At 48.3% G+C, this 26,836-nt stretch overlaps 1 protein-coding gene across 1 annotated transcript in view; it reads right to left on the minus strand.

Moving 5' to 3' along the window:
* Positions 1 to 1,520: 1,520 nt before the first annotated feature.
* The window catches only part of CDHR3 (cadherin related family member 3), a 65,105-nt gene continuing 39,789 nt past the window's right edge, over positions 1,521 to 26,836 (minus strand). Inside the window, exons 9-19 of the mRNA XM_042915418.1 lie at positions 21,262 to 21,433; positions 19,633 to 19,735; positions 18,638 to 18,736; positions 16,515 to 16,741; positions 14,403 to 14,574; positions 12,615 to 12,865; positions 10,338 to 10,519; positions 7,599 to 7,612; positions 5,923 to 5,954; positions 3,493 to 3,541; positions 1,521 to 2,047 (exon numbers count right to left, since the gene is read on the minus strand). Of these exons, the coding sequence (XP_042771352.1) occupies positions 1,746 to 2,047; positions 3,493 to 3,541; positions 5,923 to 5,954; positions 7,599 to 7,612; positions 10,338 to 10,519; positions 12,615 to 12,865; positions 14,403 to 14,574; positions 16,515 to 16,741; positions 18,638 to 18,736; positions 19,633 to 19,735; positions 21,262 to 21,433 (1,603 nt within the window). The 3' untranslated portion in view covers positions 1,521 to 1,745. The remainder of the gene's footprint in view (positions 2,048 to 3,492; positions 3,542 to 5,922; positions 5,955 to 7,598; positions 7,613 to 10,337; positions 10,520 to 12,614; positions 12,866 to 14,402; positions 14,575 to 16,514; positions 16,742 to 18,637; positions 18,737 to 19,632; positions 19,736 to 21,261; positions 21,434 to 26,836) is intronic.

Genomic DNA, 26,836 nt, shown 5'->3' on the forward strand with positions numbered 1-26,836 from the left:
GAACAGCTCTGCCTCCTTTTGCAAAATTTAAATCTATTCAAGGGAGTTCCCCGGCAACCAACCCTTATTAATAAATCACGCCTGCTCTAGGCCAGGACGGGACATTTTTTTTTTTTTTTTAATGTTTCTTTCTCTTGAGAAGTCACACGGGTGCAGAGGCACACAGTAAATACACAGCTGCTCCCTCGAAGTTCTGCATTTGCAGAATTGGGAGTTCTCATCTGGCTCCCCAACTGGGAGAGGGGAGAGGGGTGCTGCTCTAATAGACTCTCGCCTGGTCCTTTCTTGTGGTTGGACTGGGAACACAACAGCTGGAGGTGGGGGTGGGGGTGTTGTTTCAGCTTTGAGAAAGAGTGATTGCGTTTCCGGAGAAATTTTAACCCGATGGCTAAGATTAAAAGGGCCGACAACACCAATTCCAAAGCGATTGGAACTCTTGGGCGTTGCTGGTGGAAGTGTAAATCCGAGCCACCAACTTTGGAATTCTTCGCAGATCCCAGCAGTGGCTCTAACAATTCCCCTCGTGGGCACATGCTCAGAAGACACGAGTGTTTATGCTCACCAAAACACCTGCACAAGAAAGTTCATAGTGATGGGATTTATCATAGTAAAATACTGGAAGCGGCCGCCCAAGTGCAGAATGGATAAAGAAACTGAGGCATACTCCTGCAAATGAGGAGGACGCACAGTGGAGGAGAACTGGATTACTAATCCGCAGCGCAGCACGGATGAATCTCACAGACGTGATGCTGGGTACAACAAGCAGGGCACAAAAGCGCATGTTTCGTGTGATTGCATTCCTGCGAAATTCCGAAAAGGCGATACTAATCTATGATGATAAAGATCAGAATAGTGGTTATCTCTGAGGGGAGCCTATTATGAGTGGAATACCTTAGATCTGTGCACTTTATTGAATATAAGTTACACCTCCATAAAAAAAGAAGAATAAAAACAGGTGTGCGTTGTGTGTTCTTCTTCCTGGATGAATAACTCATTATATATTCATCCATTTTTTTTTCCCTCTGGCCTGCTTCTTTCAAAAAAGATCGGAGGTGACTACAAAGGCGTGTGGCTTTGAGTGTATTTATCAGGGAGGCAATCTGAGTGATACTACACAAAGGGCAGGTAATCGAGATGAAACCAGGTGTGAGGGGAGCCCTCAGCATTCATGTCGGAAGTCCTAAGCACTTCCTAGGGGGTGAACCGAATGAAGCTTCCCAGTAGTCACCACGAAGAAGAAACACGGTTCCTCCTCCAATAGCTAACGGTTCATCTGATCAGAGGACAGAGACCCGAGAGAAATTTCACCTGTGCTGTCTCAGAAAAAGGCAACTAGATAATCAAGCCCCTGTCTGTTTAAATTTTTTTTAATGTTTATTTATTTTTGAGACAGACGGAGTGTGACTGGGGGTGGGCAGAGAGAGAAGGAGACACAGAATCAGAAGCAGGCTCCAGGCTCTGAGCTGTCAGCACAGAGCTCGACGTGGGGCTCAAACCCATGAACTGTGAGACCATGACCTGAGCCGAAGTCGGGTGCTTAACCGACTGAGCCACCCGGGCGCCCCACCCCTGTCTGTTTTAAACATTCCATTTGGGACCCTGGATCTCCCAGTCCCTTCAGACCATGTTTTCACCCCTAAGGCACTCCCACACCTGCCCTCATGGAATTTAGGGAGAAGCAGCATCCCAGGGCCATCAAGGTCCCTCCGCTGTGCTGCACTGTGGGCCCCACAACCAGGTACCCATTACTTTCCTGGGTGCAGTTTGGGGGAAGCCCTGCTCGTGAGGGCTGTGTTTCTGCTCTTGGGGGTGCCGAGCTTGCCATCCTGGTTTCTGGAACTGGGGTTTGCATCCTCAACCTGTGCTTTGCCGCTCAGCCCATCTTTCTCGCCGGTGCTCCCGGGTGGCCCGGCCCCTTCCCCTGCGACAGGTCTACTTGGAGCAGCTCCGTGGGGGCTGGGCTCTTGCCATCTTGGCATTTGGGTTGAGGGATCTTTCCACTTTCTGGCTCCAGTTTTTGAGTTGAATTCATATACTGCCCCAGTAACTAGAGGGAAAAAAATACGCAACCACCATATAAACGAGGGAATTCAGGATGCTCTCTTCCTCCATCTCCAGCCCGCTCAGTTCTTACCCCGAGGGAAAGCTGAAAGGCACTAGGCACAATCATGGCACAAACTTTGCCAGCCCGCCCTTTCCGCGAGCTACAGGGCTCCAACCCCACAGATAGCAAATATCATGCCTCCCTGGGTGAGGAGGCTCAGGACAGGCTCTCGGCTGCGAGATTAGAAAGCCACATAAATCTTGAATTCCGTGTCAGTTCTGGATAAATTCAGTTCCGTTTTTAATGGGGTTACCCATCATGTTCTGAAGGGTTTGTTTTGAGAGCCCCCGGAATCCCAGATAGAGAAAGGAAGTCACCACATAAGGAGGAAAGGGCTTTTTTATGTTAGGTTAGCAGAGATTGGTAGACGCGGACACTGAGTCTGGCCTCTGTTGAGATGGTGCAAGGGAGCCATTTTTATTGTGTCAGCGTGGCAGACACTAATTGGTGTGTTTATTCACATTAGTTCAATTTGCTCATCCCCCCCCCCGCCCCCGCCTTTTTTTTTTCCTTCTGTCAACCCACAAATGTAGGTAGCAGCCTTGGCCCTCCCTGGCTTTTGCCCCAGAAGCTGGAGTTTCAGGCGATCCCCGGCTCTTGCCATTTCCCTGCGGCAAGAGTGGCCTCTCGGCAGGGGATCCCACCAGCACTTATGCTAATGTGGGCACATTATGGTAACAAGTACCTAATAATAGAGGGAAATTTAATTCCAGCAGCAGCAGCAGCCTCTCCTGGAGAGGAGCCATCCTTCCGAGAAGGACCGAGCCGCTAGCATGTGAGGGTGGCAGGGAGCCAGCACGCTTGCCTCCCGAGTTTGGTTTCCTTCCCTTTATTCACATCTATAATTGAGCCTTTGTAAGTGGAGGGATGTGTGTAAAGGAGCTAAATTTGGAGCTGATTTCATGGGGGTGACGGGAGCTCTGGAGGCCAGCTTTACCTTATGTTCATCTTGCCGACCAAGAAGAAATTCTTGGCCCTGATCTAGGGGGAAAAGGAGCCAAGCCTGCCATTTCTCCCTATCTCTCACTACCAATAGGATGGTGTGAGGAGCATTCAGAAAGGACCGGGGGAGGAGGTTGAGCTCCAAAGAGCAGGCAGAATTCACCAGTCCGCTGAATTGGTTTGTGATTTGGGAAGGGAGGCGAGAGAGGGCAGGAGGCGTCAGGTGGAAATCCTCTGAGGCCTCACACATGGTCATGTGCTGGAGCATGTGCCAGCCAGCTCTGCTCAGAGGTGATCTCATGCTGTGTTGCAGCGGGAAAGGTCAGGCGACATAACCGAATGATGGACCAACTGAGTTGAGGGCAGGAGATTGGATGGGGTCCTCCATGACTCCACCAACCTGGAATGTGAAAAACACCTTTCGGATGGCATTGCCAGTTAATTACCTGGGTCGATGGCTTCTCCATCAAAGACAGAGTTCATCTGGATCGTTTCCTATGGAGAAGAAAGAGACAGCTTCAAGCACAACCCTACACTCCTCCCCCCAGGGCCAGGCCACTCATATTCACAGCCCGCGTACCTTACCCAGGGCCTTCTTGACACTAGCCTATTTGATAGGCGCTGTGCTAAAGGCCGAGGACGCAGCAGTGAACACGACGGGTGTGGTTACTGCCTGCACAACGCTTGCAATCAGTGGGCGCCATTGACAACAGGTGGACGATATAGAGTGATAAGGTCATGAGCAGGAATATGGCACACCCTGGGGGCCCGGGAGGGCGGGAGGACATTCATCCTGCCCTGAGTGAATGATAGGCTACAGCTTCACGGAAAGTGGAGCAGAGATGCCATACAACCCTGGCTGAGATCTACTTTGCCTGAGCGGGATCTGTCAGGCAGATGGGCAAGTTGGGCACAGGAGAGCACTCACATGCTCCCAGCGTTGGGCTATGGCTGCGACCCCTTTCCTCAGCTGATACAATGTTACTGCTGGGCGTGCCCCCCCTTACCGAGGCCTTGTGCTCCTTATCTCTTTCTTCCCCTGTTCTCTGTGCCTCCCTCCAGGACCTGACCTCTGTCGGCACGGAAACACCCCCTTCCCTCCCAAGGTGCCCTCCAGTGATGCCCTTCTTTAGCACGCTGATGAGGACTGTGTTCAGAGTCTTGTGGCCTTTCCAGCACCAGTTTGCATCACACAGACCATTATCTGCACGCTGGCCCATGGCTACTCCACTCCAAAAACAGAGGAAGTGGAGACCATCTGGGTTTTATCCATTCAAACAATTCAGCAGCTGCACTTCTATGGCCATGGGAACTACTTATTTAATTGATTGATTTAATGTTACATATTTCTAAGGTGCTCTCTGAGTGGCATCACCAGGGATATTGCCTTAGACAATGAGGCTAAGGAGATAAGAGATCAGCTCTTTCTCACGCTCGTAGACAGGCCCATATATGTAAACACTTAGGTGATGGACCTGAGGCAAAGATTCTGGTGCCCTGGACTGTCTTCTTCGTTGTGCATGTCATTCCCCAAATGTATGGGTCCGGGATCACAACAAAATCTTATTATCAGGCGCTGAGGGAGATTTGGGGAGTCACCTTCAAGTTCTGTCACTTCTCAGTGGGCAGATCAGGTTCAGTAAAGAAAAACAAGGAGGGGGGCACCTGGGTGGCTCAGTCAGTTAAGCATCCGACTCTCGATTTCAGCTCAGGTCATGATCTTGCAGTTTGTGGGCTGGAGCCCCACACTGGGTTCAGCACTGCTGGTGTGGAGCCTGCTTGGAATATTCTCTCTCTCTCTCTCTCTCTCTCTCTCAAAATAATTAAAAATCTTAAAAAAAAATAAAAATAGGAGTGCCTGTGTGGCTCAGTCGGTTAAGCATCCAACTTCAGCTCAGGTTACGATCTCGCAGTTCATGGGTTCAAGCCCTACATCGGGCTCTGTGCTGACAGCTCAGACCCTGGAGCCTGCTTCGGATTCCATGTCTCCCTCTCTCTCTGCCCTTCCCCTGTTCACGCTCTCTCTCTCTCTCTCAAAAATAAATAAACATTAAAAATCTTTTTAATTAAAAATAAATTTAAAAAATTTTAGTAATAAAGAAAGAAAGAAAGAAAGAAAGAAAGAAAGAAAAGGAAAGAAAGAAAGAAAAGGAGAAAGAAAGAGAAAGAAAAGAAAGAAAGAAAGAAAGAAAGAAAGAAAGAAAGAAAGAAAGAAAAGAAAGAAAGGAAAGAAAGAAAGAAAGAAAGAAAGAAAGAAAGAAAAACAAGGAGGTAAGGGTGGGGGGAGACTCTCCAACTATCTTGTATCACTTTGCATTTATGTGACTCTAACAACTTTCAAAATATTTCCCCACCTGCAAGCTCAGGGCAGGTGTTGCTCCCATTTTACAGATGAGGAATTTAAAGCTTAAAGAGGCCAAGGGAGTCTGCAAGATCATACAGACAAGTGTGCAGAGCCGACCCCCGGCCCAAGCAATGTTCTGTCTCCATCACTTTTCCTCAAGGTTGTGGAACAGCAAGGAAAAAATAAATCCCACTGAAGGCTGAAGTTCCAGTTGTGGTCTTCAGCTCTTCTCCCCCAGCTCAGTCTCCCAGAGAGCTGGTGTAGATAATAAACACCACTATTCCATATTTATGAAATCCAGTTCTTCTGCAAATATATCAGCAGACATGTTCAGTGGAGGGAACAAATTCTATCAGGAGCTCGTCACACAGCAATCTGTTCCAGTGGCCAAATACAAGCGTCTCTCTGAATGATAAATACCACCTCCCCCCACCCCACCCCCATGGGGCTGTGGCAGGGTCTGCCTGAGAGGGGATGGGAGTGCCCCACCACACATCACCCAAGCCTGTTGCCCCATGGCCAGCACACTTACCACCAAAACCCCTCTCTTTGTATTCTTCATTTCTGCAGGGAATAGAACAGACAGGAGTGAAGCTTCTTGGACACTAAATTGACCTTAAAATTCTACCTCCACAATGGGATTTCTCTTAAACAGGCTTTGAACTTAGTATTGCAGACATGACAAGGAGCTAGTTCTCTGTAGACATGTTTATTTACAGCTTTCTACCTTCTCAGAAAAATACACACACACACACACACACACACACACACACACAACAATAATAATACACAGAATTTTAAAAACGATTTTACTCTTTTCCTACTTACTGCTATTCCTGGACCTGGGAAATTAGCCTTTTAATGAAAGATCAGAAAGATCTGGTTGATACATTTGTTCATAATGTGGGGATTCTTTGCATCCATTCTCTATGCCCTTTAAAAAAAAAGTAGCTAGGGTGGTGGGTGACAGTTTGTGAAGATCTCATTAAAATCATTTCATTTGATATGATCAATAAACATTATAATCAGATTTCTAACCCTGCTTAGACGTGCCTTGTGCTTGTCAGAGGCACCTGCCTATGGGGTGAGTGATTAAAGCAATCTTTTTTAAAAAATCCACTTTCCTGGGGTGCCTGGGTGGCTCAGTTGGTTAAGCATCTGACTCTTGATTTCAGCTCAGGTCATGATCTCAGGGTTGTGGGATCGAGCCCTGCGTTGAGCCTGCTTCAGAGTCTTTCTCTCTCCCCCTTTCCCTCTTTCTCTAAAACAACAACAACAACAACAACATACACACTTTCCAGTTCTCTGTCCTGTCTCTTCCCATAGCCTGGATTCCCCTTGAGGCAGCAACTTTCGGGGCTGGGTGCGGACATCCCCTCAGGCTTGGAGTTATCCAGATGGACCTCGCTCAACTCATCCAAAGTCCCAGCTCTTCCTGCCCATCCGACTGCACCCAGCCCCCTTTCTGACAAGCCTGATCCAAATAACTTGTGGAAATGACCAAATCCATTACAGTCTGAGCATAAAGTGTCATTTGTTCTTGAAAAAGAGGCATCTGTCCAATACAGAGCATCGGCTGTCCTTAAGAGGAGCCACACGCATCCACGTGCAGCAGCACAGTAGACGCTGTGTTTAACTCACAGACAATTCTTCACTCCTGTCCCGCTGGAGGGGAACAGACCTTTAGGTGCTGAAGTTCAGCTGAGTGGAGGCAACTCTGGGTAGGGAACAGGCAGGACTAAAATGAGAGATATGAGGGACGCCTGGGTGTCTTGGTCGGTTAAGCATCTGACTCTTAGTCTTGGCTCAGGTCATGATCTTATGGTTCACGAGATGGAACCCCTTGTTGGACTCTGAGCTGACAGCACAGAACCTGCTTCGGATTCTCTCTCTCCCTCTCTCTCTCTGCCCCTCCCCTGCTTGTGTGCTCTCTCTCTCTCTCAAAATACATAAAAATTTAAAAAATAAAAAATAAAATGACAGGAGAGATCTGAAACACTGATGGCACCATGCACCCCGCCCTTCCCTTTCTGCAGCTACTTCTGACCTCTGTTTCTTTCACCCACAGATGATGTGGCTGAAAACTCACCAAGACAGAACTGCACCCTGATTCTCTGCCACGTTGGAACCTTTTATTTAGGACAACAGAGCAAGCAAAAATCAACAATAGCAAGAGACACAAACAAAGAGAATAGGCCTGGTACATACCTCCTTTCTTCACCCTGCAGAGGGAAGAAAAGGGATGGACAAGAATTAACCTAAGAGTAACCTGCACTGGCACACATGTGATAACCTGGGGCCTCTGGGCAACTGTATTCCTTGGGATTCAGGGACTGATTAAAAGAGGGGCCAGCCATGGGCACTAAAATGAAGACTGGGCTCCTACCCCTGCTCCAAACAGAGCAGTTCTGTTGCCGTTGGTTTGGTACTAAAGAGGTTCTGGGAGTTCAATCAAAGTTTGAAAACTATTGCTTTATAGAACATCAGGGGATACATTTTCTCTGACAGCACAGGTGAGGGCATGACCAGCCTGCCTGGCAATTCTCCTGCCTCCTGTCTCTCCCCAGCAGCCAGCTGGAGCAGAAGGCTTGGCTCACAGCAGGAAGCTTCAAGGGCTGGCAGTTAAACCCTGTTTTCCTATAACATGAAGACATGGGGGTGGATGCTGAGCCCCTTCCCATGATAACCTTGGGTTCCATGATTCTGTGACTCTAGTTTTTTTTAATATAATTTATTGTCAAGTTGGCTAACATACAGTGTCTACAGTGTGCTCTCGGTTTTGGGGGTGGATTCCCACGATTCATCGCTTACATACAACACCCAGTGCTCATCCCAGCAAGTGCCCTCCTCAGTGCCCATCACCCATTTCCCCTCTCCCTGCACGCCCCCCCCCCATCAACCCTCAGTTTGTTCTCTGTATTTAAGAGTCTCTTATGGTTTGCCTCCCTCCCTCTCTATTTATAACTATTTTTCCCCTTCCCTCTCCCATGGTCTTCTGTTAAGCTTCTCAAGTTCCACAAATGTGTGAAAACATATGATATCTGTCCTTCTCTGACTGACTTATTTCACTCAGCATAATACCCTCCAGTTCCATCCACGTTGCTACAAATGGCAGGATTTCATTCTTTCTCATTGCCAAGTAGTATTCCATTGTATATATAAACCACATATCCTTTATCCATTCATCAGTTGATGGACATTTGGGCTCTTTCCATGATTTGGCTATTGTTGAAAGCGCTGCTATAAACAGTGGGGTGCATGTGCCCCTATGCATCAGCACTCCTGTATCCCTTGGATAAATTCCTAGTAGTGCTATTGCTGGGTCTGTGACTCTAATTTTGTTCTTTGCTGTTGGATAAACGTTGGCAGCCACAGGGTGCAACGAATTTCCAGAGAGGCCAGGCCTGGGTCTGTGTTACGAGCTAGTTTTTCCTTTTTGAGTCAACCATGTTGAAAACAATTCCCATTTAGAATGTAAGTGAGGGCAACCAGGTTCCAGGTACACTTAACCATAAATTGCTTGAGAGTTGCAGTGTCTACTGGATGACTCCCTTTAAGAACTTCCGCCCAAATCCCATTACGGAATACCACCATCCTCACAAGCTTAAGTGTCACTCTTTTGGAGTTATTTTCTTCTTCCAAATCAATTTGTGAGTAGAGCCCAAACAAAAATGCCTCTTTTAATTTCAGCAGTTGCTCAAGGATTTCTTACCTTGAAGTCAAGGTTGCCAATAGCAACAAACTTCCCCGATAAATATGGCAAGATACAGTGCACATCTTTATGCTGATGCCTTATGCTTTGGTACAGTCTTTTCATCCGTAGGTTTTACACGATTTGACAGTACTAGTGAATCTTCAAAATACCTTTAAAAGGCATGTGAGATCTTATCATCCCCCCATTTTGCCAAAACTCAGATTCTGACCCCCTGAGGTAGTTGAACATGGAGCTGAACTTGGAATCTGGAATCCTGAGCTCACTGGGACTCAGCCACAAAAAAATGATGCAACAAGACTTTTTAAAAAATACTATATTAAGTATAGGAACGGTGCTAAGTGCTTTCTTTGATTTTGCTCATTTCATTGTTTAGTCCTCAAATAAGGAATTGAGATTCACAGAGGTTGTCACTTGTCTAAAGCCCAGATCCAAACCAGGCCGTGTCTCTCTCCAAATCCCGGGCTCAGAACCATCATGCTGTCATTGCAGGAGCCTCTGAGACTCAAGAAACTGGGTCTGGAGAAGCGTGGGACAACTGAGTGCTCTCTCTGATGTCTCACTTCAGCCAGTAAGAGACACTCCACGGAGTACAGGGTAAGAGGCGGGTTAGTGAGCAGAAGGGAGCAGGAGGGAGCAGGAGGGAACAGGAGCGAACAGGAGGGAGGGGAAACAGGCCTCCACTGACAGCCCTTGAGAGTGAGAGATTGGGGTCACATGCGAAAGAACAATGATTATTTAGTCACACAAAAGCCCAGTGAGTCACTGGAGCCAAGAGCTTAATTCCCTTATCAGTTTTCTGCGCTTCCTCTAATTCCATCCCATCCTTTAAATATTCTACAAATAACAACACAGCATATTCCTTCACTATTCACAACCAGGTTTTTGTTTTTGTTTTTTTTTTTCCTGAAGCTTTTATCCAGGGCAAGGTCACCAAGGGGTTGAAGCCCCAATTTCATTGAGAACACATCAAGGACAGAGCAAGTGCCCAGGAAAACCAAAGCAGGTGTTTCCTGGCCCCACAGGTGATGAAGAGGGTACCAGGACTGAGGCGGGGGGGGGGGGGCTGAGATCCCCTCCCCCCATCCACTTTTCCTTCCTTCATGCCAGCTGCCCTCTCTGCCCCTCTCTGTCCCGTGGAGAAAGCCTAATTCTCACCTTTCCCTCTCCCCACAGCCCCAGAAACAATGTCCTAAAGGAAGTGGTGGAAAGGGCCCAGCCCGCTGGCAACTTACAGAGTTTTCTGGTGCTTCCCAGCCTTACAGGGACAGTGTCTGTGGATGGCTTTGGCCAACTGGACGAACAGGAACACCAGGAGGCCCAGAAGCAACATGGAGCCCAAAGTGATGACGAAAGGCACATACCATGCTGATGAAGAATAAACGTTTTTTCTCAGGACCTGGCGGATGATCTGCGGCTTGAATGACAGAGTGGGGGACAGTGAGTGGAGTGTGGTTTCGGGAGACATTTTTGACATCAGCACTGTCTCATGCTGAGTGTTGATTCTGCTATTTGTTCCTGCTGTCTACACCAGGCATCTGTGTGCTCAGACTTCTTGCTGCAACCAACCCATCACCTTATTTATAGTCTTTCCAAGCACCCATGAGATCAAAACCCAGAAAATTTAGGAAACTGAAAAACAGCTCCAAGCCTATTTTTATTCTCTTTCCCCTCTTCCCAAACACTAAAGATCCCATTGGCTTTTTTTCCTGCCAAATCATGGCCTCACCCCAGGACTGATACAGCCATTGTCTCTCACTGGGAAGGCATGTGCCACAAAAGCTGTTCTTTTTAACACTTTGTAGGCTTTTCAGTGCTCACTCACTACAAGCTACACTGCCAGATGAGGGGGCCGACATCACAGTGAAACCCCAAGTTTGGCATTGGCTTCCTAGAGAGGGAGATAGATAACAAATAAATTATGGAGATTTCGGGGCTGGAGATGTCACAGTTGGGTCAGGTTGTAAGTCCCCAAAAGGTGGAAACTCCTTACTCAGGGGAGTCACTGGCTCCTACCACACCAGAAAGCCCTTAAGACTTTCTTATGCCTCCATCCGTTGGGGTAAGATTGACTCCGGCACATGGGAAATTGGCACTGACCAGCTCCTGGTGGGGCTCGGACAAGCAGAATTTGACCGCCTGTCACAGGTAGCTGTCTAAGGTTCTGATTACTTGTCTTCTAGGATACTGCAAGTGTGGGGCCGCTGACTAAGGGGCACAACTTCACTAGGAGCAGGAGGAAAGGGGACAAAAGAGTCAGCATAAATATAAGCCAGTCCCTCCCAGGAGCAGGGGGAGATAATCCTATTGTCAGATTCCAAGCCTCTCCTTTCCTTCACACCCTGGTCTGATTATGGTGCCTGCTTGTTTCTTGTTACCATCTACTGCAATCTGTACTTAATGTGCTCGTTTCAATACCTGCTCGTAATCTGTCTCCCTCTCAAGATCGGTGGCTCTCAAACTTTAGTGCACATCGAATCCTCTTGGAGGCTTATTAAAAACACAGATCACTGGGCTCCACTCCCAGAGCTTCTGATCCAGTAGTTCTGGGGATGTGGTTGGGGACTCCAGCGCCCAACATCTTTCCCTGGAGGTCATGGTGATGATTTCTAACAGGCATTTCTAACAGGTTTCCAGGTGATGCTGTTGCTGATGGTCTGGGGACCACTGACCTATATTATAAGCTCCATGACAGCAGAGATCATTTTCGGCTTGTTCATCAAAGCGCTTGGCATATTATAAGTATTCAGTCAATATTTGTAGATCGAACCAATGACTTCTTTTAGAATAGAGGTGGGGAGTAGGGTACAGATTGGCACACAGGGACTCTTCAAAATAAGTGGAGAAGAATATACCTGGCAGTTACCTGCCTTTATGGACACTGACTTGCAATGGCTCTTAAGAGCAAGCACAGAAGGGGTTGTAAAGGGAGCTGCTGGCTGCAGGCCCATGAAAGTTGGCTCCTGTGCCACAAGCACCATAGGTGGTCAATACCTGACCTATCATAAATCAGTGCATAAATGCACATCCTTCTTTCCCAACATAGGTTCTACAAGTCCAAGGTCTCACTCAGATCTTAAATGTTTTATTTTTTATTTTTTTATTTTTGAAGGAGAGAGAGACAGCATGAGCGGGGGAGGAGCAGAGAGAGAGGGAGACACAGAATTTGAAGCGGGCTCCAGGCTCTAAGCTGTCAGCACAGAGCCCGATGTGGGGCTGGAACTCACGAACCGTGAGATCATGACCTGAGCCAAAGTCAGACGCTCAACTGACTGAGTCACCCAGGTGCCCCACTCAGATCTTTTGTTTACCACCCAGTGATGACTCCAATCCAGCCCATCTCTACCTCTCTCTCTCTCTCTCTCTCTCTCTCTCCCATGGTTGGCATTCCTGGCAACATCCTAACACCTCAACTCTTTTTGGCCCCTCCCATATTTCTTCTGGGTCCCGGGGCTCCATCTATGTAAATCACAAGGGATGTATGTGGGGAGTCCAGGTTCCAAAGCCCTTACCCTGGAGGTTGTGGTGGCAATTGTGGTTGGGTCAGGAATGATGCTAATACTCAGCGTCACTGTCCCTGTTTCAACACGAGCCTTAGCCTTCCTCCTGCCAGACAGCAAGTTGCCATCAGTTATGTGGACGAGTAGTTTGTAGTCCCAGATTTTGTCAAGCCCACTGGCATAGTCAAAGCGTGTCGCAAGGAGCAGGCTTGTCACGTTGGACCCAGCGCTGGGAGAGAAGGTGAAGTGACTGTTGACATTGCCTAAATGAGATGTGAGACAAGGATTGGGGGGAAAGGAAGAAAAGGGAGAAAAACAAGGGCTTAGAAGAACACCGCATTCTATCGTTTCCTCAAACACGCACACCTCAGGTGTAGACTGGTGTTTCTGATGCACCAGAGTCAGGTCAGTGATAGGACATGGACTTTAACCACACCAGAGACCTCACAGGTACAGGGAAACTCTTGCTCACAAACAGTGTGGCTGTGACAGGAACGAAGCAGAAAAGAACAGCACCACACCTGTTCCAGGAGAATGGCCGCCATCTTCCTGCACACCAGGCGGAGATTTAATAATCCTGGGGCAGCCTCTCTAGCCAGTTCTTGCTGTCAGCCTTTATTTGGTAACGCTGTGTAACTCACACTCAGACCATTGGGTGGGCAGGAAGAGGCTAGAGGGGGCCACGTCTCCAGCCATGAGCCAAGTTCACTCCGTGGCCTTTCGTGGAACCTGGCTAGCCACACTGGTGGCAGATGTCCACGGATCCCCCAAAGGAAGGTACCTCCCAGCTTGGCAAGGGTTGCAGTCCCGGGTCCTCCTGAATCTACCCCACAACCGCCTCCCCCACAGCTCGGCTGGGGCTCAAGGCTCACAGCTTTGAGTGCCCAGGGCGGAAAGGCTGCCACCGAGCAGTCCTTGCTCATTCCTCTGGTGGCTCCAGACTCATTACCGACTGAAAACCAGTAAATGGAGCAGGAGATGATGCAATTTTTACTCCCTTAGCAGTGAAGAGCTCCATCAAGGCCTGAGGGTTCTCAGTATGGATTATTTCCATCTTCGGCAACAGCAGTCTCCAGGCAGTCTCTGCCCCTGGGTTTTGTGACACGGCCTGCTCGAGAGGCTTCTTGCTGTTGGAGTTTCTGCTCTGCCAGGGCTCAGCCAGCAGCCGAGATGGATTTTTACTCTCTCACCTGGAATTGCTCTGCCTGTTTGGGTTTAAGTCTCTGGCCCCAGCATTTCATTAGATGAGCTATTTTTGTCTAATTTCCATTGAGGGGTGCTCTTTTTTTTTTTCCCCCACAGTGGTATATTTTTAAAGAGAGAAAATGAATGGAGTAGAAGAGAATTCCTGAGGACACGTTTCAAAATGCATTTAATCTATTTAATCTATTATTATCCAGAGAGAGGACTGGGATTCCCTGCCCCCACTACTAGCTTGCAGGAAAAGAAGTGGTTGAGGAGATGGACCAAAAACACAATTTTTTTAAAACTACATTAATATGAGTCATGAATCATGATGGGCTGGGAATTGTAGAGGATGGGGGTGCCATCAATGGGGTTCACTCTTCCTCTGGCCTTTGGGCAACCACGGATGGGAGCCTGGGAAGAGGTAGGTGAGACAGGGAAGCCTGAGTAAGGAGTTATGAGGCACACGACCATGACGCCCCTCATCCCTGCTTGTCTCACTTAAAACACCCCCACCCACACACACTGTGCCCAAATCCGTGTGTGAGCACAGACCCCCTTCTCCCTCAACAGCTGCTGAGGCCTCCAACACCAGGACCCTTGGAAACAGCATACCTGAGCCAATGGAGTAACGAAAAGACCTGGGACTGGAATCAAGGTCAGTACACGTCAGCTTGAAATTCTGAATGTTTGTGCCAACTCTCAAACCCACTGGGATGGCCAGGAAATAAGAGTTTGGGGTACAAATTGGCTTTTCATCATTTTCTTCAAGGATGTTCACAGTTACCTAGAGCAGCAAGAAGGCGGCCGTGGTTAACAGCTAAAATTTACTGAGAGCTTTCTGTGTGTCAGGCACCGGGCTATGCACTTTTGGTGAGCCAGCTCATTGAACCTCGCCTGAGATAAAAAATATGGTTATTCCCATTCTACAGATGAGGAAACTGAGGCTTAGAGAGATTAAGGAGGGGAACTTCAGGCCATTCAGTTTGGTGAGTGGTGCAGTTCAGGCAATTTGAACTCAGGTCTGTCCCCCGCCCCCAACAAATGCATCCAGACTCATGGGCTCATCCCCAGATGATGCTGAGTGGTTTTCCCAGTAATGATTGTAAATTTACGGTGATGCTCTATACTTCCTTGCCCATCACCCTTGTGAATGGGAGGTTCTGTCTTTAACTTTGGATCATAGAGCAATAGTTCTTGGCCCTGGCTCCACTTTCATGGGACCTCTCCAGACCAAACGAACTGGACTCTCTGGAGGGTGGGGCCCAGGCACTTTTTTAAATGTTCTCCAGCTGATTCTAATATGCAGCCGGGATTGAGGACCACTGGGATAGAAGGAGTCAACCGGGCTAAGCCAGGATCTCATATGTAACCTGGGCTATTAGCACCGCGCGAAGCTGGTGGCCCTAACCTGTCACAAGCAGGAGCCAGCCTATTCTCCTTCATCGTCGCCTTTTATGCTTGGTGAATTGGAATACGGCCTGGGACGCCTGCCAGCACAGAATCACAGGACGTCAGCCCTGAAAGGGACGTATGTGATCATCACCCTTTTTAAAGGCTTATGAATTTTGAATCGTGTTCATTCTACCTTTGAAATTTGGGGATTTCAGCTATTTCTGAGCCCGGGAATAAATTGAAATGTTCACTCTAGTTAGCTCCCAAAGTGGAGTCCATTCATTTTTTCTCAAAAACCCAGCCTAACAAACACTACAATTATCTTCAACTTGGCCCGTCTTTTGCTCAGCTAGCAATGCCGAGCCTCACACATCATTAAAAACGTGTCCCGTTAATTCAAAGCCACTCATCAGAGGGACTGGACTATTCAGGCGATGGGTTATCAGGTGGCTCTCCATTTAAGAGAGAGAGAAATTGGGACACAAAGATAAGCGTTGTTCAGACCCCCTTGGAAACTTGGAATCAAAGTTGAGAAATGAACTCCGTCTCCTGACTGAACCAGTTGTTCCCTGTGTCACACGGGGCTGCCTGCCGCTAGCTACGAGTCTATGTTGCCTTATGTTTCCTCACTTTACTGATGGGAAAGACCAAGAAATAGTTGCATCTTCGTGGCCGTCATATTACCTTCGGATAATCCGAACCACAGACAGCACAGACCTCTTCAACCCTAGCTACTCAAAGGGCAGCCACGGACCGACTACATCAGCATCACGTGAAGCGTGTTAGAAATGCAGATTCTGAGGCCTACTCAGACCTGCGGACTCAGAATCTGCATTTAACCAGATGCTCAACACCAAAAGTTGAGAACCAGCATGGCCCTGGGCAAGACGCATCATTTTAAGGTCTACCCTATCTGATGCAATGCAGGTGGGGTAGGAACATGACAAAACTACAGAGGAGGGGGGGAAACACAGGGCTACAGTACCACATCCCACTTCTGGGTGTATGCATCCCACCGCTAGCCTATGCCCACTGCAAAAGCGAAGAGAGATCCGCAGACGGAAGCTTGCCCTACACAGCGCTAATCAATCTTGGTGACCTCCCAAGAGGTCTACGGATGTTACAACCTTGGGTCTACGGATGCCAATCTTTATTTCCCGGGTTCTGCTAGGTGTGTCCGTGTGTGCCGTCCTGGAAACCACTAGACATGTCCTGTTACACCTGCAGGATGGGCTCCATTAAGATTCCTCATTGCTACAGCCACGGAAGGTGCCAGAGAGAGCCCACGTTAGCCAGTCGGGCTGCTATGAACACACCAACAGCCCCACTCACCGTGACTGAGCTTGTGTCCTCACTGCTGGTGGCCTGGATTCTGAGAATATAGACGGGGGTTGTTTCGTAGTCAGCTTTAGTCACCAGCTGGAGTTCTCCTGTCCGGGGATTGATCCAAAATATGTTTGGGGACTGGAAGCTGGCCCCTCCGGCGGAGATGGAGTACACGACAGGGCTGGGGGGGAGGTCTTTATCAGTGGCGTGCACTTGTCCAACCCGGGTTCGAGCTGGAAGAATAAAGCACCTGAGATTAGTACTGCTTTGGGGGTGAGGGGAGGCTCCATGAGCACACATTCTCACTGCCATGGGCAGAAAGACTTTTGGAGGTCTCTTTGCTGTTCAAACTCTGTATGTTTTATGTCTTCTATTCTATTAAAACTAAATCACGCTAATGAACACCCACTGGGTAACTGGCCCTAAGATCCAAGCAGTAGAGTAAGGTGTAAAAGACAATCCATGCCTTTATATAGACTCCAAGTCTGCCAGTTATGATGTGATCATAAGCAACACAGCAAAGACCATTTTCATAGGTACTCACTTTGCCTCCCTGTTGTCTAAATGTCTTCTGCATCTTTCAAATTTTCTGTGTTGAGCATGAATTGCTCTTATAATAAACAAGATAAAAAATAAACAATTTTTATTTTTTAATGTTTATTTATTTCTGAGAGAGAGAGAGACACACACAGAGTGTGAGCGGGGCAGGGGCAGAGAGCGAGGGAGACACAGAATCCGAAGCAGGCTCCAGGCTCTGAGCTGTCAGCACAGAGCCCGATGTGGGGCTCGAACTCACAAACCACGAGATCATGACCTAAGCCGAAGTCTGATGCTCAACCAAGCCACCCGGGCACCCCGGAAAAGAAACAATTTTTAGAAGGGTTTAGCAATTGATGATGATTGGAGTAGAGAATTTTAAATACTGTTCCATTTTGCTTATTTTACAAAGCTTGTTGGTGGGGCTGCTGGAGTTCTGGCTTGCTTGTTTTGTAGAAGATTTTTCTCATATATTGCACTCCTCAAGGGCTGACACCCCTTATTTAACTATATGGCCCCAGCACTAAGTGCTTGACCCAAAGGAGGTAATCCATAATTGTAATAAGATCTGTGAATTTATAAGAAGACTATTACCACTGCATTTGTTGGTCACTGGATAAGGTATAAGGAATTAAAAGGTTTTCTTCAGACCCTCTTTTTATGCTTTGTTTAAAACTTAATGTCAGGAGGGGCGCCCGGGTGGCTCAGTCGGTTGAGAGTCTGACTCTTGGTTTCACCTCAGGTCAGGATCTCACGGTTCATGAGTTCTAACCTCAAGACGGGCTCCGCAGGGATTCGGGATTCTGTCTCTCAAAACACATAAATAAACTTTTAGGGGCTCCTGGGTTGCTCAGTCGGTTGAGCATCCGACTTCGGCGCAGGTCATGATCTCATGGTCCATGAGTTCGAGCCCCGTGTCGGGCTCTGTGCTGACGGCTCGGAGCCTGGAGCCTGCTTCGGATTCTGTGTCTCCCTCTCTCTCTGCCCCTCCCCTGTTCATTCTCTGTCTCTCTCTGTCTCAAAAATAAATAAATAAATAAATAAAAACATTTAAAAAATTAAAAACAAAACAAATAAACTTTTTAAAAAGTAAATTTTCTTTAAAAAAAAGAGAGAAATCAAGGTGTCAACAAAGGGCAAAAACAGGGAATCCTATTATGGGAGATAAAATGTCTTTATTTTGTTTTTAAATGAAGGAAACCTACAAGTGGGAAATCTTTTCTCTATTTTTAAATTTCTATTCTCTGAGCGAGCTGGATAAAAATCACAGTGGAGACCAAGGGAAAACTTAGGCTACAAAAAAGGGAAGATTAGCAGAATCAGGCACGCAGACAAGGAAGCAATCAGGGGTTTGGAGAAATGCAGTTTAAACAATAGTTTTCAAAATCTAGGTTTCACCTGAAGGGCTCCTCAGCAGTAAGGACAATTTAAAAAGGAATAAGAGGTGCAATAAACACGGATGAGCTGTGAGTTGCTGTGCACAACACCACGCGGGGCCCTTGTGCTGGAGGGAACTTCCCCTCTGCTGAGGGCGTGTCTGGAAGGAGGAGTCTATCAAGAGCACTGGGGTCTGGGTCTTGTCTGCTACTTACCTGGCCTTAATTCTGACACATCAAATACGTAGGACGGGCTATCAAAGACAAGAGGAAACTCATTTTCTGGCTCCGTGAGGATGTAAATGTAGATGTTATCTAAAAGCAGAGATAGAAAAAAAAAATTTAATTGTAATACCCCATTCTCACTCATATGTTTATTCACCATGTTTAAAGCACCTGCTGTGTACCAGGCTCTGAGCAAAATAAAGGGGGTGCAAGGTGAATGAGACCTGGTGGGTCCTGCCTTCACGATGCATAGGGCAGTGGCCCTTTACTAAATACATGTACAGGTCACTGTGGACACCAGAGGAAGGGCAGGCTGGCTCACGGGGATATTCAGAGTTACACAAATGGGGCCAGGGTGGAGTGGGGGTAAGTGGGGGGGGGGGTGGTTCTGGGCATGCGTGTGGATACCGAAGTATAGAACTGCACGACTCTTGCAGGAAAACTGCAAGCTGGTGGCCTCGTTGGAAAAAGGGGGAGCTTAGGGCTGGGCAACCAGAGCTGAAACCAGAGAGTCAGGCAGGGGCCAGAGATGAAGGTCCTTGTGTGCCAAGCCAGAGACTTTGAATTTGAACTTGACAGCTACCGGGAGACACTTGGAGGGCTTTCAGCGAAGAAGTGATATGATGGTATTTGCATTTCCTGAAAATCACTGTCAGAATGCGGAGTGTGCCCCGGAAAAGGGCAAGACAAAAGCCAGACAGAAAGATCCTTCAAAGACTCTTAGTGTTATAACTGAGCCAAGAAAGAAGAGGTTCTGCATTCTAGCACTGCTAGCAGATGGGGGCAGGGCAGGAGAAAGGACCTGGAGACCGGTTACACGTGCCTGGCAAAGGACAGGAGGAGGCTGGGCTGATTCCCAAGTGTTTGGGTTTCTGAGGTCTCCTTTTGAACACAAATGCCTACCCCAATACCGAGTACTGCCTAGCACAGTTTAGTTGTTGCTACCTGAAATAAAACTTCATGAAGTCGATAAAAATGATACTTGCTTTTGTGGTAAGGAGGGGCAACATCCTGAACCTGGATTATCACAGCATACGTATTGTCAGCTGCTAGATTGCTTGTATTTTCATAATCTAGGTCACCAGTCAGCTAGATTAAAACAGAGATAGCACATTGCACAGAGTAAAAACAATCCTTTTAATTCAACCGACAGAGAAGACATTTTCATACGCTGTTACTGGATATGTAAAACCTTTCTGGAAAGCAGGTTGCCTATTAGAGGAGCTTTAATGAGTTACATCTATAGCTTTGCTCACTGCTGGGGAATTGATTCAGAAGAATTTACCAGGAGAGGATCTATGTTTCAAGACATTCATCAAGCACTACTGTCCAACAGTAGGGGGGCTCAATGTCTCAGCTTAGTTGAAGAGAAACACAATATAGAATCCCATATGCAGGGATGTTTCCATCATTTGAAATATTTATGCAGCTGGGGCGCCTGGGTGGCTTCAGCAGGTTAAGCGTCCGACTCTTGATTTCAGCTCAGGTCATGATCTCATGGTTCGCGGGTTTGAGCCCCACATGGGGCTCTGTGCTGACAGTGTGGAGCCTGCTTGGGAGTCTCTCGTTCTCTCTCTCTCTCTCTCTCTCTCTGCCCCTTTTCTGCGTGTGTGTGTGCTCTTTCTCTCTCAAAGTAAATAAATAAACTAAACAAATAAATAAATGAAATGAAATGTTTATGGAATATACATAAAATCTATGCACGGAGAAGACAAGAGGGTAATATATCAAAATGTTAGTAGTGGCTATCACTGAATGGTAATGCCATTTGTGTTTTCTACATTCTACAGTGAAGATGTATTAATTTCCTAAACAGAAAAAAGTAGAAATTATCTTTCAGCTGACACGTGTGCATTAAATTGGTAAGACTTTCTTGGGGGTGGAATAAGGGCTTGGGATGAGAGGTGGAGACAGGATGCCTGGGAGCTGCCTGTTCTCCTCCCTGAGGCTCTATCTCTGAGGCAAAGACCTCCCCCTACTCCCAGACCACGCCCCCACCTTCTTCTGCCTTCCACTTTCCTCTCCTTCCCCGTCACCCTCTGGCAGGAGCCCTGTAGGGAAAGGTGCACAGCTCATTGAGACCCGCTTTTTACGGCCGGCCGTCTGTCTTCCAATTCTGCTTCTGCCCCTGTGGAGACGCTGTGGATTGGGGCACCTACGCACCCCCATTTCCTCATTCTCTGTTGGATGTCCAGTGGTTGCACGATGCTGAATTTGGCAAGATACACTCAGGGCCTTGGGCTGGCTTTCTGTCCCCTCACACCTCTCTGGGCCAGAGACGGGCACTCAAGGAAACAAAAGTGCACGAGCCCAGAGGGCTCTAATGTGACTGCAAGCACCGCACTGAACAGACATGCCAAATTGCAATCTCAGGAAAGAATCCAGTCCTTAGCACCCCAGGCACAACTATGCATAACAAATGATTCCCGGAACTTGGGTAAAATAAAGAGCGAATGGGGAAACCAGAGTCACTATTAAGTTTGTCGGTTACCGGTTACCGTCGCTTCGAGAGGGAGTTACCTTGGAAATTGCTCTCTACGGGGCAGCAAAAGCACTAGGCATGTCACACCAGCTCCCCCGATGCCCTTTCAATGAGGCAACGACCATGAACTGACCACGATTTTCCCAGAGCCAGCTGGATCCTGTGAAAATCTGCCGCTAACCCCCACTCCAGATGGCGAGCTGAAGTTGAATCGGTTGTTTGGTGCTTTGCTGTCATCGTCAGAGCAGAACTTGTTCAGGTCCAGGAGCGACGTCCCCTTGGCTGCTCTTTCAGGCACCATAATGCTGGCGAAAAGACACGATTCAATATTTTCCCCCAACAAATGGTGATTGAGTGTTGCTCCTGACAGGGGCCCTGGGCTAGACACCTCTGCTTTAATTTCTGTTCACAGCCAGTTTGCAGTCATTGCGGTTACTGCCTAATGGGTTCCCTGCTCTGCCCTTCCCTCCTTTCAGACTATTCTTAACACAGCAGCTGGAGGGATCCTGTTAAAATGTCAGGTCATCCCACTCCTCTGCTCCTAAATCCCACACGGCTTCTCATTTCACTCCAAGTCCTCACTTTGATCTAGGGGTCTCTTCCCGATGTGCGCCCCTGCCTTGCCTTACCTGTCTGAGCTCATCTGCTCAAAGGCTCCTTGTCTGCTCCCACCTTGGGCCTCCTGGTACTCCTCGAACTCTCCCCAGGCTCTGGCCTCAGGCCATCCCACTAGCTTCACAATGCCCTTCCCACATGTCCAAATGGCTCACACGTGCACTTCCTTTAGTCTCCAATCAGTGTCACCTTCTCAGGAGGCCACCCTGGCGCGACCCTCTCTGAAATGTCAGCCTCTCCCGCCCCTTGCTCCCTCTCCTGTTCCCCTCCTTCATTTTTCGTCCTTAGCGTGACCGTTTTCCAATACACTACATGGTTATTTATTTATCCTGTTTATCTCCTATTTCCCCTCCTGGAAAGTAAGCTCCATGAGGACAGGGACCTCTGTCTGCTTTGTTCTTGGCATGCTCACTAATGTTTGTTGGATGAATGAATGTTGACCCAGGAGACTAGCGCAGCTGTGAAGAAGAATAAGAGGGAAATAGAAATTCTGTCCTGCCTGCCAGGGGTTTATGACCTGGTTAGGGAGAATCCTGGGCCCCTGCACGCCTCACTTCCCACGATTTGAAAATTGGGTATTCTGCCACCTGTGTTCTAATACCTCTGATGTCATAAAAGCATCTCCTAACACCTTAGTATCATTCACCCAATAGAAGTGTGTTGTTTTTTTTTTTAATGTTTAGTTATTTTTGAGAGAGAGAGAGACAGAGCATGATCAGGGGTGGGGACAGAGAGAGATGAGACACAGAATCCAAAGCAGGCTCCAGCCTCTGAGCTATCAGCACAGAGCCTGACACGGGGCTCGAACTCACAGACCGCAAGATCATGACCTGAGCAGAAGTCAGACACTTAACTGACTGAGGCACCCAGGTGCCCCTAGAAGTGTTCTTTTTTTTTTTTTAATTTTTTTTTTAACGTTCATTTATTTTTGAGAGAAAGAGACAGAGCATGAGTGGGAGAGGGGCAGAGAGAGAGGGAGACACAGAACTGGGAGCAGGCTCCAGGCTCTGAGCTTTCAGCACAGAGCCCAACACGGGGCTCGAACTCATGAGTGGTGAGATCATGACCTGAGCCAAAGTCAGGTGCTTAACCGACTGAGCCACCCAGACCCCTAGGGGTGTTTTTTAATTGAAGTTTTTATTTATTTATTTGAGAGAGAGAGAATGAGTGGGGAGGGACAGAGAGAGAGGGAGACACAGAATCTGAAACAGATTCCGGCTCTGAGCTGTCAGCACAGAGCCCAACATGGGGCTCAAATTCACAAACTGAGAGATCATGACCTGAGCCGAGGCCGGATGCTCAACCGACTGAGCCACCCAGGCTCCCCCACATCATCTCTTAATGGCATCTAATGTGGGATCTGGGCTCAACAGACATCTGAAGAGAAACATCTGACAGCAAGGATGGTTTGGGGCTGTTGAGGATAACTGGGCTTATTTCCTGGAAAGCATTTTTTCTGACAGGTGCATCTCTGGCAAAGACAACCTCTTTGCAGAGCAGAATCGGGGTCCAAATATTTTCATTCCTGTCTTGACTGTACAAAGTCATAGTTTTATTCATAAGTGCTTAGAATAGGTATCACTTATTAAACACCAACTATATACTGTATCATAACAAGCAATTTAAAAACAGAATCTCTAGGGATGCCTGAAGGGCTCAGTCAGTTAAGCATTGGACTCTTGATTTCAGCTCAGGTCATGATCTCAGAGTGGTGAGATCTAGCCCTGTGTGGAGCTCCATGCTGGGTGCAGAGCCTGCTTAAGATTCTCTCTTTCTCTTTTTCTCTCTCAAAACAAACAAACAAATGAACAAAAAACTCAAGGGGCACCTTGGGTGGCTCAGTTGGTTAAGTGTTCAACTCTTGGTTTCGGCTCAAGTCATGATCTTGCAGTTCGTGAGCTCGAGCCCCACATAAGGCTCTGTGCTGCTTGGAATTCTGTCTCCCTCTCTCTCTGCCCCTCCCCTGCTCATGCTCTCTCTCTCTCTCTCTGTCTCTCTCTCTCTGTCTCTCTCTCTCTCTCTGTCTCTTTCTCTGTCTCTCTCTCTCTGTCTCTCTCTCTCTCAAAACAAATAAACATTAAAAAAAGGTTTTTTTAAAAAACCCAAAAACCAAAACTGAAAAAACAAACAAAAAAACACTATCTCTCATTCTCTTATCTTTAAGGGCTTTGGATTCTTCTCTCCATTTTACAGGTGGAGAAAGAGTGGTTCAGAGTGGTTTCAAGACCTGTCCAACAAAGCTGGTCCAGGCAGGCATGCTTCTCTATTGTCTGTGTTAGTAAATTCTATTTAAAGCCCATCAGTGAATCTCCAGGCCCACAGACAGTTTGGGGATCTGGACCTCGACTCCAACTCTCTGGAAGCCAAGGTGATGCATCATCCAAGGAATCCAGGATCCCGAAGCCAGACCTGTCACGCTCTCCGCCTCTCAGGGCTGCCTAGCGTGTTTTCATTCTTCCCTGACGGAATTTTTCCCCAAAACGCGTGACTTGGAAAGCTGCTTCCCCCTCATTCATCAAGCCCTGCCTCAAAGGCCGGCTGCCCTCGCTCCCAGCCATCTGACCACGTTCCCTCCCCACGCAAAGGTGACTGGCCCAGCCGCAGTCAGAGTGTGCTGACCTTCTCCTCCTCTGGCTCACAAACCGCTTGCGAAGCGCCTTCAGCCAAGCGCAGGACAATTTACAACCAGAGCGGGGGGGGGGGGGGGGGGGGGGGGGGGGGGCTGTCACGGCGCCTTTGATGCCTCCTCCCGGCCCAGGGCTCATTCATCACCAGCCTGGGAAAGCCGCAGGGGCCTCAGCGCTAAGGGCTATCTCCATCTCTAGGCCTCCCAGAGAGCCTGCAGGAACCCTGTGACCCAGGGGGTCGGCCGGGGGCTGGGCACACAGCCACCTACCTCGGACCCACTGCATGCTGGCGCCCTCCCACTCTCTTCTACCTGCTCTCCCAGACTCCCCTGCCGGGACCATGCCAAGAGCCCTGAAGAAGGAATAAATCTTCAGGGACGTGTGTTGTCAGAGCTGGTGGCTGCACCGTCCTGTTCTGTGTGGTTTTGACCCGCCCGGGTGCTCTGGCATGGTGGGAGTGGAGAAGGTGGTAAGGGTAGGTGGTGGGTGATGCCCCTGGAGTTTGCAAATGGGGCCAGGTTTTTGGAATAGAGACTTCCACCTCCAGGACTGCAGAAGGAGCCCTTTTGTGGCCCCTCCTCACATCTCGGCTTTCACAGGCTACCTGCAGGTTGGACAAGCCCTGAGGAGCGACATTGCTTACAGCTACTTCAGTCATCAATACCATTAGTCCGGTTACTCCCTGGCATTGACCTTCAGGGCTAATTTGGAGAGAAGATTATCAAGAACAGAGCTCTTCATGGGCTTGCCCGGACAGTCGAGAATATTCACATTGTGGTTTTGCCAGCTGCTATGGAATGCAGTCTGCAAACCGTCATTCCACATGCCCGGGGAGTCTGGATTGCAGGAAGCCACAGGACGCGCTTGCAGAAGTGCACCAGGAGGGGAGGAAGTGCACAAGGAAGGTTGGAGACAGCGTGGTCCTCTGCAGTCATTGCTTCTCAGAGTTCTGACGCCTCAACCCACACCCTCCACTTCTCAGGGTAGCGGAGCAAAGAAGAGCAGGGAGGACCCAGCAGGGGCAGGGCATTAGGAGAGGAAATCCTCCCGCCCCCGGGTGCACAGAGCCACCCAAGAGTGCTAGCATAGATTTCAATTTTCAAAGAAAGTGTGACCCCACATGTCATCTCTGCTCCATCCCCCAGGCCCAGACTCGGTTACCAGAGGTGGGTTCCATTTCTGCATGTGAGAGTGTGGAAGTCACAACCCTAACTACCCAAGGCAACCATTCCCACCCATCAAACAGACTCTTAGGTTAGGGTTGGGATAGAAACCTATCACCTGGTCAAGGCTATTATTGACTTGATGGGGGCCTCAGCAGGCAGCAGATGGCAAATTAGGATAATTCTAGGAGGGTTTGGTAAAGGGACTATTACAAAGGTGCACACACTGGGTTTATGGAAATCCCAAGGGAAGAGCAGGACTCTCAGGGCTGGTAAGAGTGGAGCTCCTTTACCACCTTTTGGCCCAGAGGAGCCTGTGGAGGGAGCAGTTCCTGAAGCTGGAAAGAGACAGATGGCTGTACAGAGGACTGGCTTACAGGATATGGAGATTTCAGGAGGTGGGGGGACATCTCCAGCTAACAGGCATGGAGCCAGATGGGTAAATACCCCGACTTTACTCTGCCCCTTATTCCAGGGCTTCCCATTGGCCAACCAGAAGCTGCAGGACAGGGGCCAAGCGCTAACCACATGGGTCAGCCCCCCACAGAGCAGGGTGGTGTAGTATGGAGGCTGGATCTGAAGAGGCAAGTAGGATGTGTCCAAAACTGGGTTTAATTGTTCTGATACCAGACTCTAGGCCACACTGAATTTTAGCATCATGCTGGGCATGCCAACGGAGAAAACAGGGAGATGTTCATACCCATAATAAAGGAATTTATTTATATTTCTATTGCTAACCCTCGACAATCTTTGTCCTTTGTCCTAGGGTCCTTTGTCCTTTGCATGGCCACACTATAGATTGGATCTGTGTCCAAAGTCACCTGGAGCTTAAAAAGTGACCTTGCAAAACCTGTCAAAATGAACTCAGAGGAGGACTATCACCGTGGGGACCTCTGAAAAGGGGACCTGCTTGGACGTGATTGAACCTTGCTCCAGATGTAGGGCACTCTCCAGATACCAGTGTCACTGTGGAGGTGCCCTCCCGCCCCCATAAGGAGCCACCTTCATCGTTCCAAAAGACTGGAGACTAGCAAGTAAGAAGCCACAGAGAAGCAAGTAACCCCGGGAATACTGATATGGCATTTAGACAAAATACTTAGTAGGGAGATAGTGCCATTTTCAAAAAGGCGTATTGAACCAGACACAAGGGACCTTATTTTTAATTAAAAAATTTTGTTTAATGTTTATTTACTTTTGAGAGAGACAGAGCGCAAGTGGGGGAGGAGCAGAGAGAGAGACACACAGAATCCAAAGCAGGCTCCAGGCTCTGAGCTATCCTCACGGAGCCCGGTGTGGGGCTCGA

Source organism: Panthera leo, chromosome A2 (assembly GCF_018350215.1).
Source record: "Panthera leo isolate Ple1 chromosome A2, P.leo_Ple1_pat1.1, whole genome shotgun sequence".
Classification (NCBI taxonomy): Eukaryota; Metazoa; Chordata; class Mammalia; order Carnivora; family Felidae; genus Panthera; species Panthera leo.